Genomic DNA, 12,221 nt, shown 5'->3' with positions numbered 1-12,221 from the left:
CAGTTGGCGAGCCCCTTTTTGCAATGGAAAAGGGGAAATCACCTCTAAATGCATTGTAACACAAAGACTCGTAAATTGAAAAGTTGGCCGCCCTGCATGCAAAGTATCTAAAATTGGCTCCACATTGATGAATTTCAACATTAAAATGCCCTTACATGTATTGATGAGTGATAAAAACAGAATATCATTTTATTAAATAACATAACACTGTGAAAGGAGCCATTCTGCGGAATGAGCTCTTTTTACTTTTTATACTTAAAGTACATTTAGCTGATATTACTACTGAATTCTAAGTAGTCTAAGTAGCACTTAATTGGGTATTTTTAGACCATGGTATTTCTTCTTTTCCTAAAGTAAAGGATCTTGGACACCACTGTGTTGAGGAATTACACGTGTCTTACAGTGATCATGTTACTAAAATTGATGAGCAGTCCCTTGGAGTTTGAGTACACAGAAATCAAAAAGACATGTCTCTCACATTCTCCCCCCTTCACTCAGGTGCTAATATTTGCCATGTACATGCCATTTTATTTTTTGGTCTTCATAACCTCTCATTCTGATTGTCTCTGTTTCTCATGCAGCCAAACACGATGTGAACGGCAACAGGACTGTCCCACCTTTTCCAGAGGGGACAGAGATGGCTTCATTTGGTGAGTATCTTCTTGTAAAAAAAAAAAAAAAAAAAAAAAAAAGGTTCCAGGAGATGAAGGCAATCGTGCTAGTACTGATACTGTATAACCTAAAATGGTTTATTTTGCAATTTAAACAGTGTCAGTATACCTAATATCAGAGGCTAAATTAAGTAGGGCTGAATACATTTTTTATTAATCTGAAGATTATTTTCTTGTTTTATTGATTCATCGTTTAATCCGGTTATTCCCAAAGACTGGGCAACGGGTTGGGTCACAGGAGACTTCATTAATTCCTTAGTCTTTTATTTAACATTTATATCAGCAGTACACATGATGGAGCCTCCATGGTTGTATTGTTCACACTGAATATAATATGAAAGCCTAGCGTTGATTCTGTTTGTTGAATTGATGAGAGGAAAAATACGAGAGCCCACTAACACCTAGATCTATCAATTTTGCCTCATTTATTAACTATTTAACATGTGTGTGTGTTTTCATTAACACGTGCACAAAACCAAGTTGGGATTCATCAAACATAAATCTCTTCAAAATGGCTAGTTTACCTATTCAAGAACATATAAGGTGATACTGAATGGTGGTATTGATGGTCAGGAACGTTCATTTGCGCCCAAATTCTATCATGATTTATAGATAAGACACATTTTGAATTGGGTCGCAATGGTTTTTTCATTTTTTTTGAAGTGGGTCCCCGGAAATAAAGTTTGGGAAACCCTGGTTTAAGTGTATGAAATGTTTCTCAGGGGCCACGCTAATGTATTAAATTGACTGACAGTCCAAAACCTTAAGACATTAAATTTCCTATCAAAAATCACAAAGAAAAAAAAGGCAATTTCTCATATTTTAGAGGCTGGAACTGGAGGATTGAGTATTGACTGAAACAACTAATCGATTGAAATAGGTGCTGATTGATTGACCAATGGTTGCAGCTCTAAAGCCAGGCCTTTTGTGTCTTGTTGTCTGTAGAACCGGATTGGGATGTTGAAAGGCGGCTGTCTAACAAAGTTTTGGTTTCTTCTCTCGTAGGTATGGGCTGCTTCTGGGGAGCGGAGAGGAAGTTTTGGAAACAAAAAGGGGTTTATTCCACCCAAGTGGGCTACGCGGGAGGATACACACCTAACCCAACCTACAAGGAAGTCTGCACAGGTAGCTTCTGCACACACTCACACACACAGTGCACTGGGCAGCGCGTTGTCTACTGAGAATCAATAGACTGTGGAAAACAAGGCCGACATAAACAGAAGAGTGAATCATTTCCCCCAGGCCCTATTATACTGGGGCATGGATAAGGCTGCTATTGAAGCCTGACCACTCTGAGCTGATTGTGTGTGTGTGTGTGTGTGTGTGTGTGTGTGTGTGTGTGTGTGTGTGTGTGTGTGTGTGTGTGTGTGTGTGTGTGTGTGTGTGTGTGTGTGTGTGTGTGTGTGTGTGTTTCTGTGTTTCTGTGTGATGCACGTCCAGACCTCCCAGTGATTCCTCCAGCCAGCCAGTGCAGAGTGAATCCATCCTAAGACCTGCCTCACCACCTGTCTTTAGGACTTAGTTTTATTCTTCTCCAAACTCAAAACATACACAAATAGCTGTCAAAAGGCCACATCAATGCCGAGCCGAAAATATGACGATGCACATGTTTATACAGGTTTATACAGGTGTATATACATGTGTCAGGTGTATATACATGTGTCCAATAAAGGAGAGATACAGGATGTTTAACTGGAATCTACCACAGGAGGCAGAATATGCCAAGAGGAAAAAAAGGCTGTGTCCGAAATCACAACTATGAAGTGACCCACAAAAACCTAATGAAACGAAAAAAAGAACACTACATGTTACTTTATCAACATGCCATTTTGCTGATGAAAAAGGACAAGGCTAAAAACGAAAAAAAAAATATATATATAAAAAAAAATTAATTCTGTTTACAATGACAGGAACGGGACTTGAAAGAGAGAAACCAGCTGATATCTTGGCTCAACAAGATTGACTGAAATGTTCAATATAATGATGACTAGAAAGGAGTGATCATTCAATGAAAACTTGACTAAAATAGTTACAGTTTTCTGTGTCCAAGAAAATACTTTTTTCACAATTTGAATGCACCAATTTTGTTTCATATGTACATATCATCTGTTACTATCAATATAAATCCTACACGCTGTATATACAGCATACAGGCATCTTTACATATACATACTGTACATCCAGCCTATGTATATCCCTTTTTTGAACTAGGCCGAATAAATTCTCACGCAGTGCAGAAAAACAAAAACCTTGCAAAGAAAATAGAAATTGGAACCTAAATCACTGAAATGCTGATTTGAACCGGACCAATATTAACACATTAACCTCTGTGTTTAAGATATGGAAGGCAATTTGCAAAATCTGCCATGTTTGTAATTACTTGACGAATTACAAACATGGCAGATTTTGCAGGGGATTAAGATCACAGATAATTATTAATAATTAGGAGAGGTCCCCAGGTATAAATAGTCTCGTGCAAATAGGCATACACTCAATATTAACGTCTAATTGTAACAGCAACATTTTTATGTCAATATTATTGACATCATATTGTATCAGCAAAATCATATTTTTAATGTCTTTACGAACCTCTGATGATGCAAAGGTCAAAGGTCCACTGTTGAACCTAACAATTGTAACATGAATACATTTGGATTTTTAGGAGTCTCTCATAATAATTGTGACTGGCATTTATAAATACATTTATAGGCTATATTCAATATATATATCAACTTAAAAATTAACAAATATTAAAGAGATATAGGGCTAAAACATTTTTTTTAGTTGCAGCCCCATATAAGAAACATATTACATCTGGGAAGCATCCAGCGGGTCAGTTTTTTTGCATTTCTCTTGCATGCCAATTTCTTAAATCTGGGTAAAATAACACATAAATCCATTTGAAATGCTCGAGAACACCGGTTGAGTGTGTGACTTATCTGTCATGGAGTATTTCTAGTAGAGCAGAAGCAGTTCACAAAACTTACAGGTCAATTTTTTCGCTGAGTTTTGGAGTCATGGTTGAGTATGTTATGCACTTTCCAACCCCCTCTCTAACATTTCGTTCAGTTGTTATAAGACCACTAGTCTGTAGGTATACATTTCATATAGAAATGTATCTGTAAAATGAAATAATAAAATATGTATACTTCTAACACATGAATATTCTTTGAATGGGAATTGTTGTAATACACATTTGTTTTTCATCATATTCCTACCTCAGTAAATCTCTAAACTCTATCCTAAACGAGCCTGCTGCAGAAGAAAAAGTCTATTTAAACACGTATCTCTTTTTGAAAAGAAAAATGGATTTAAACCTGGTCTAATCGCTGGATGCATGTTTTTGTAATCAGCACAGTATCTTGTGAAAGCAGTGACAGACAACACCTGGCTAAATGAAGTGCTCCTCACACCTTTCCATCTTCAGGAGAGACAGAAAATATTCACGTTTGGTTAAATATTTACACTCAGATCAGTGTGAGGTTTGAAATGTGCTGATTAAATTTGCACTTTTTTTTGGGATGGAAAAAATATACCTGTATTTAGTAGATAAAAAGTCAACACTCTCAAAGCAATCTTCCTCTACAGTCAGAATAATTCATTTCAACTTTGAACTGCTAATAGCTGGATATTCACAATATTACAAACTAGATAAATAGATTTTACCTTCTTCAGGCTTTACCAAACAAATAATCTATTACCATTACAATGTAAGGCCTGCAGGGAAGAGTTTTTTTTTTTACTTCCTAGGAGTAGACCAGCAGTGATACTCAGCAGGAAGTTGGGTCTGGTGGTTAAAAGGTAAAATGAAGGATGGAGACTTGTGATTTAATCATAACTATGTGTTCAAATGTTCTTCCACCAGCGTTATGGCTGACTATGAGGCTCAATGTTTCTCATACTCACATGCTCTTTGAAATTTGCATTTTTTTCCTTTTACTTATGCTTTAGTCTTTGAGTGTATTTGTATTTTAGAAGACAAATGGCTGATTGTGGCAACATTTAACATTTTAAACTTTGTTGTCTTTTGTTAAAACTGCAATAAGGGGGACCGCCAAAATTGACACAAAATGAAAGTTCCTACAGTAACTTTAAGAACAGTACTTGAGTAAATGTACTTTGTCTGTATTTATAGTTGTTGCTATCAAAGTCATTGTCTATGCTCTCAGTGCATTAAGATAAAACTTTGATGGTCAACTATCAAACACACAATCAGTAGTTCTCGTTGAAATAGTGACATAATGAGAATGCGGGATAATTATTTTTGCAGTTAAATGTACATGGTGTACATACATCTCTCTGTTCCGATTCCAGCCACTGCTTTATTTCCCGTCTTGTTTGAAATGGATATATTCCTGCGAGATTGTCCCGGGGAGGCGTTAATTTAATATCGACCACTGTTTTGTCTCTGTTCGCCAATATCTACCATAAGAATCCATAACTCCTGATATTAAAAAAGTAATAAGAGACGGAGCGAAAGATAGGATTGGAGGTAAAATGAGAGACAGGAGGAAGATGAGGTGAAGCGTAATGGGTCACAGTCCATTACCAACACCAGCTGCCGTCTGTCTGTCTGCAGGAGTGATCGCTTGTTAGGTGGAACATTTTAATCAGCTTTGGACTACTTTGGACTTTTCAAGCACGATGCCTCTATTTAGGCTTTTGGAGTTGTACATTTGATCAAAAAGTATTTCAGGATCGACATTTAAGTTTTGGCCCTGGAAAAACGAGTTGACAAAAAAGTCCAGCAGATCACTTGTTCCAGAGCTTTCAGGTGAATCACATAGACCTCATCAGTTGTCATGGAACTGTAGTTTTCAGACTTATTCTGAGCCAGTTTTCTTCTTAATTTTCCGTGGTTGGCTTAATAGTTTTGAAAAGGTTTAACAGCTCATTCTTGACCATTGAAACAGCAGTTGACAGAACAGTGTCAATTCAAGGTCCACTTACTTGCTTGTTCTGGAGCTTTTGCCCAGTAGGACTTCTGGTCTGTTTTAAGACTTCTTCAACCAAGAAGTCGCAAGTGCAAATAAAAAGTTGAAACATTTACAGTTTCATAACAATTTTACAGGCTCTATCTGATGATGAAAACGGCATGATTGGTCAAAAGACCGGAAGAAGCAAGTAAGTTGACCTTGAGTTGAATGTTTTGTCGACCGCAAGATTTTTTAGATTAATTTGATTTCATTTCGAACATGTAACAAAAGAATAAAAAGGAGACAAAACAAAAATCACAAATAAAATGAACAGTAAACATGGGGCAAACTCTCGATATACAAATTCACATAAACAAAGTTAATAAAGATTACATGTCTGAAAAGTAGTAGGGCACTTAAACCGTCCTACTGCTTCTCCATAACTCAAACAATTAACACAATATTTATCATATATAACTACTAAACAACTACCCCAAGGCTATTATGTTCAACCCAAATATCCCATTGTCATTTAGATATACCAAATAGGATTCTCCACAACCAGTCAACTTTATATTTAACCCAAAGAAAGGTTTTAAAGCCATTTTCATACGATGGGGCAGCAAAATTTTACATATTGCACCTTTACTTGAAGGGTTACTGCATGAAAACATCCCACAATTAAGAAATATGCAATGGAAAAATATTTAGAAGCTATGAATTGAAAGGAATCCAAACTTTTGTGATAAAATTCAAAGAGATACGAGTGGTTTTATTTAATAGTTAAACCCTATGTTTGACCTCTGTTGTCTGTCATAAACTCACAGAAGATGTACTTTGCAGGTATGACAGGCCACGCCGAGGTGGTGAGAGTCGTCTTCCATCCGGAGCAGATCAGCTTCACCAGCCTGCTCAAAGTTTTCTGGGAAAGCCACAACCCGACTCAAGGTACGACCTCTCAGCCACAGACATTCTCATGACTGAACCCTTTAAGGAAAATAACGAGTTTATTTTATTGATAAACAGTATAAACGAACGTTTCGATTCCTATGCGGAAACTGCAGCTCTCTCGCTCAATACTGGATCAATTTAAGAAATCGTTGTGCTCATTAGTCACTTTGACACAAGAACATGGGAAAATAGGGTTGAAAAATACAGGAGCTACTTTTTAAAATGTTATTGTGCTAAAGGTTACATGACAAACATCAACATGTTACCATGCTAATGTCAGAATGATTGCAATCTAACATGCTAAAATGCTATATGCTAAACATATGAAATGTGTATCTAGAAGTGCAACACTCTTGAATGTAACATGCTAATTTAGAATGTTATAACTTGTTAGCATGCTAGTGTGAGGCGGCATAGGTTAGGCTCATGACAATTAGTGTCAGAAGTATCTTGTCAAGACCTCAACTGTAACATTTTGGGTTGGACAAAATCAAAAATCAAGAGGTTACTGAAGTCATTAGGATTTATACTGTGTAACAAAAATGTTTCACTTTTGACCAAATGGTGATTGACAGACTGACGGACACACGCTGCCATCTCTAGAGCTGCGCCACTCGAGTGGCTGAAACCTTTCAGCGAAAACCAGACATTGTGGTTGACAGGCTGACAAGCTGACGTTGAAACGATGAAAGGAATACGTGATGAAATGATCAGTTCACAGTCAAAAAATAAAAATACGGATCTCAGTTCTGCCAAGAATGACAAGTTATATTTTTGGAAAATGCTGTCAGCTGTTGTTTTCAGATGATGGCGCCTCTGCGAAGAACTGAGGAGGACGAAGGCAACTCACGTCAGCTGAAATCCTAAAATCTTGATATTCATTTTTTTCTGTGTGTGTATGTGTGTTCAGGGATGCGACAGGGGAACGATGGAGGGACGCCATACCGCTCTGCCATCTACGCCGACACAAAGCAGCAGCTGGAGGAAGCTTTGGCCTCCAAAGATCAATACCAGAAGGTACACACACCTATCCACTGATCAGCCTTTAATGCCTCTATCATCCTCAATTCTCCTCCTTCCTTCTGTCCTCGCCTTCTTCTTTGTCACTCCCTTCTTTTTATTCTGACTATTTCCCAGCATCCCCCTCTGCTGCCCATCCCTCTTTCTTTCACTATCTCAGACACACTCGCACAGATGCTTTTGGCGTCAGCAAATGAACACTGAAATATAATGGACGTGTCTGTGAATGTAACATTTGCCATATACAGTACGTCCATATGCTGTTAACATAACACACACACACACACACACACACACACACACACACACACACACACACACACACACACACACACACACACACACACACACACACACACACACACACACACACAAAAGATCTTCACACACTCCCTGTGTGAAAGATGTTGAACTCTCTCCTGCTGAGACTTCTGCACCACTATCCCACCAACAGGGCTTGTTGCCATGGAAACTGACGAAGAGGTTGTTACTTGATTTTATTCTTTTCTATTCTATTCTAGTGTAGTCTGGTCTTTGTGAGCGTCCCCTTTTTCTCTGTCCTATTCCTCCCCCTGTTCATAGCTCCTTTTCCTTGTGTCTTTTAGCAGGATTGGTCTCTCTCTCATCCACCACTGCTGAAGTTCTGAACACATCAAACACTGTATTTGTGATCTAATGGAAACCAGAGCTGATGTGTTAGGAAAAAAATTAAAATGGTTGCCGTGTTCAAGCAATACGCTTACAATACTATATCATAATCAAGTACTGTAACAATACTGAAATTGTACTTGAGGAGAGCCCTTTTCCCACATGGAATACAAGACATCCCTGGCTTTATCAATCCGTTCAAGTGGCACAGCTGTATTTTACGTTTAACGTTCATTACAGCTTTATTCAGACCTGACAGATCTTCAAAATGACGCCTGTACCGGACTAGGACTACAGCAAAGTGTAATTCTACACAGTCCTTTCTGGTCGCAGATACAGATATACCAATATCAGAACCAACCAAGTTAAAAACGTAATTCCTATGGCAATAATCCATCAACAAGCTGTAAAGTAGTAGGGCAACGTGCAACAAAGGGTCGAGAGCATTTAATGTTAATTCACAGACTAGGGGATGTGCAAAGTTCAAAATACATCCACTTTTTTTTTTTGATAGATCATGATCATGGTCTTTTGTTGTTGCATTTGTTGTTCTGTGTTTTAAATTGTTTAATGCACTGTACCACAAATTGCCCTTTTAAGGAACATTAAAGTTTCGTAATTCTAGGCTATGAGCACACTAATAAATCTCCCTCCACACAAGAATTTGCCCATCGTGCAAACAAGAAAACAGTCTACTCTGTAGTTGGTTGCTTAGTTACCTAAAATAAAAAAAGTAGTAATAATAATACACAGTATTATTAGACTTTTTATAATAAAAGTAACGTTTGGTACTCAAGATCTTCCTCTATCTTTCGCACACACACACTTAGACGAATTTAGTGAAAACCGTCTGCTGCTGATCTTGCTTTATCTCTCTCTCTCACACACATCAGATTTACTTTTAAAAATTAAGAGTTACATTAAGTTTGGCTACATTATGGGTCAAGAAATTTGGCCAACACACTTCTCTCACTCGGTTCCCCTTGGTTTAGTTGCTGTCTGTTCTCACATTCCAAGCTTTGCCGGGTGGCTGGAAGTCCCTTTCGTACGGGAGAGTAGCATTTATGCTTTTGTTCATTAACAGTTTCTTTGTGAAAATTGTACTGGACAAAACAAAAGGAAAGTCCTCCTTTTTATGTCCATCACCCTTCTCAAAGCAGCAAACCCTGCCTTCAAATGTCCACTCAAATGCTGCTGGAAACGCTGATCAGTTGGGATATTGAATTCAATTCAGTGGTCTTAAAAGGCGTCATCTTTCTCTCTCTCTGCTTGTGCTGCTGTGGTCTTTATATTAATCTGATGGCATTCAATTCAGACTTGTGTCGTGTTGGTACTAATACTGAAATGTCCCAGGTCTGACAAACAAGATTGTAGTTGTGACGTTCACATTAAAGTGACCAGGGTTCTTATTCAAACATGAGACCGACATGATAACTACAATAATAATGTAATGGTTAGAATGTTTGAAAGGGGCTTAAAATTCTCACACAATTGCTTAAACCCAGTTTAAAAGTTTACCAGCCTTTATATCAAAGTATCTTTGCACTTATTTCCCAAGGCTTGAAAGAACAGCAGCTTGTTTCCCAGAAGTATCTTAATGTTAATATCATGCAGCTTGTTATATGTGCAGGATGTTTCAGGGCCCATAAAGCCCCTTTAGTAGACATAAACTGGAGAAGTAGCTGACGTGTGCAAGTGTGCTTTTGTTCCCTATTGTGTTGAGTTTAACTATGATGAAATATGTTGTGTCATATTAGCTGTGCACTGTCTAAAGAGGATATCATTGAGAAACAAAACTGCAATACGACAAAACCCAAACAAAAAAAAACCCAAATGCTAAACAACAAAGATCCAAAATGAGCTTGAACATTAACACCAAGGTATCTTAGAAGTATACATAAGATATGTCAAAAATCCAAACAGTTAACCAAGAATATTACTGAGCACATTCATGCTCCCAGTAGGATTTACCTTTTTCTGGCACAAACAATATATCACAAATTTATGTCTAGATTTTACTTGATTTATGGATTTCTTTGGTCCACAGAGGATGAATCCTGGTAGTTTTGGTGACCCTCTAGTACCACCACCAGGCCAAAATTAAAATCTATCAGGCAGAGTACTGTGAAATTGACAGCTGAGCTGAACACAAACACAAATGATGGTGGGTCCATTCGTGGTAAGCTAGCTTTCAACTAGTCTACATTCAGTACAACACCTACTAAACATAGATGGTCCAAAGCTGAATTGGGAACGAATGATGCAGGAGGAAAAAATTTGCTTGGCTCTCTGATGAACACAACTGTAAAAGGACAAAGTCACTGTGATATCACCCATTGGTTTGTGGACCACCATTTTAAAGCCTCTAGCCGTCGCCATCTTGTATTTTTAAAAATTACATGAAACTTACATGAACTGAAAACACACTGTGAAAATTTTAAAATTGTAAGAAAAAAACACAGACAACTCCCAGTCCGGACACCGCCATGGTATCGACCTGTCAATCACAAGGCAACCACACACTAAAGCATACTCTGCTTTATCATCTATTTTAAACTAAACGGGACCATCATTTACTAAATGAACATCATGGTGAATTGAAGATTTGCATCTAGCGATTGAGACCATAAACTCATGTTTACAATGTTTACTCGGGTAATAAATCAATTGAGAAGTAGGGTCATTTTCTCATAGACTTCTATACAACCAGACTTCCTTTTAGCAACCAGAGTAGTCGCCCCTTGATGGCCTCAGAGAAAATGAAGGTTTAAGACACTTCTGCAATGGCTTACACAATTGCACACAAGATAATGTAATAATGTAACAGACTTTTCTTGAGCACAATCATGCTCCTCAGAGGATAAACATTTTTAATCTATTGACGTGGGGAGCTATTTAGTTTCATCCTGTGTTCAACATTTCCATTTTTAGCTCCCAGAAAGGCTCTCAGAATATATATCTTTTTTTTCTCATATTGAATTTTGTGAGGTCTCATGAACGAAGCTTATCTATAATGGTCTTAGAAAGATTCCCTTCATCTAATCACTACATCTCTCTATCAATCTTTCTAGATTTTGTTTCCTCTCTCATATTTTCTCACCAGATTGCATCCCCCACTCTCTCCCATCTGTGTGTGTGTGTGTGTGTGTGTGTGTGTGTGTGTGTGTGTGTGTGTGTGTGTGTGTGTGTGTGTGTGTGTGTGTGTGTGTGTGTGTGTGTGTGTGTGTGTGTGTGTGTGTGTGTGTGTGTAAGAGCAGTTGGCCCTACAGCAAACACACTCCATGCCAAACCATCTGGGCCTTAAATCTGTCCTCCACAAAAAAAAAACGCTTAAGTTGCAAAACCAACACACACACACACACACACACACACACACACACACACACACACACACACACACACATACACAATCACACGTATAAGCATACATTGACTTTTACATTTTGTTCAGTTTGTTTTTTATTTATTTTTTATGCCCAATTTTTTTATATTTGATCAAGTCCTCTATATCTGATGTTTTACACAAAGCCTCAACATTTTCATGCCAAAAAGACGAGGCCATTTCAATAATTCAGTGTTTTTTTTTTCCTCTCTGTCGAGAGCGGATGCAGCATTCACCTCCACACACTGACTTTGCGCGCATTCGCACAGCGGCATCTTTAAAATATTAATGCATCTTTGCTCCCCAAAAAATCTCGGGCGGAGTCCCCCGCCCTCCTGTTAATGAAGTCTTTGTAGGTGGCTCTCTTTCTCTTTGTCCCTGCAGCCGTCGACCACCACACTTCTTTACTCCTCACTCCAAACAAACAGAAGATGTAAAATGCATCACGGCGCAGAGAGACTTTCCCAAGACACGCAGTCCCAGACACTTGCAGAATTTTTAACAGGATCCACTCTGATCCCCCGAGTCAAATAATGCCTTTATCCTCTTCTTCTTCTTTTTCTTCTATTCTAGCCACATTTCACGCATCCAAACATAAAAGATGGAAGAGTGAAAAAAGTGATGGAAGGAGAG

The 12,221-nt window shown here is 38.1% G+C and overlaps 1 protein-coding gene across 1 annotated transcript in view; it reads left to right on the top strand.

Annotated features, from left to right (window-relative positions):
• The window catches only part of msraa (methionine sulfoxide reductase Aa), a 38,236-nt gene that overhangs the window by 16,013 nt on the left and 10,002 nt on the right, over positions 1–12,221 (top strand). The window contains exons 2-5 of the mRNA XM_054618600.1: positions 582–650; positions 1,677–1,796; positions 6,431–6,535; positions 7,449–7,555. Coding sequence (XP_054474575.1) covers positions 582–650; positions 1,677–1,796; positions 6,431–6,535; positions 7,449–7,555 — 401 coding nt within the window. The remainder of the gene's footprint in view (positions 1–581; positions 651–1,676; positions 1,797–6,430; positions 6,536–7,448; positions 7,556–12,221) is intronic.

The sequence above is a fragment of the Anoplopoma fimbria genome, chromosome 18 (genome assembly GCF_027596085.1).
Source record: "Anoplopoma fimbria isolate UVic2021 breed Golden Eagle Sablefish chromosome 18, Afim_UVic_2022, whole genome shotgun sequence".
In the NCBI taxonomy this organism is placed as follows: Eukaryota; Metazoa; Chordata; class Actinopteri; order Perciformes; family Anoplopomatidae; genus Anoplopoma; species Anoplopoma fimbria.
Note: the sequence above shows the minus strand (reverse complement) of the source record. Positions and strands in the feature narration are given on the sequence as shown.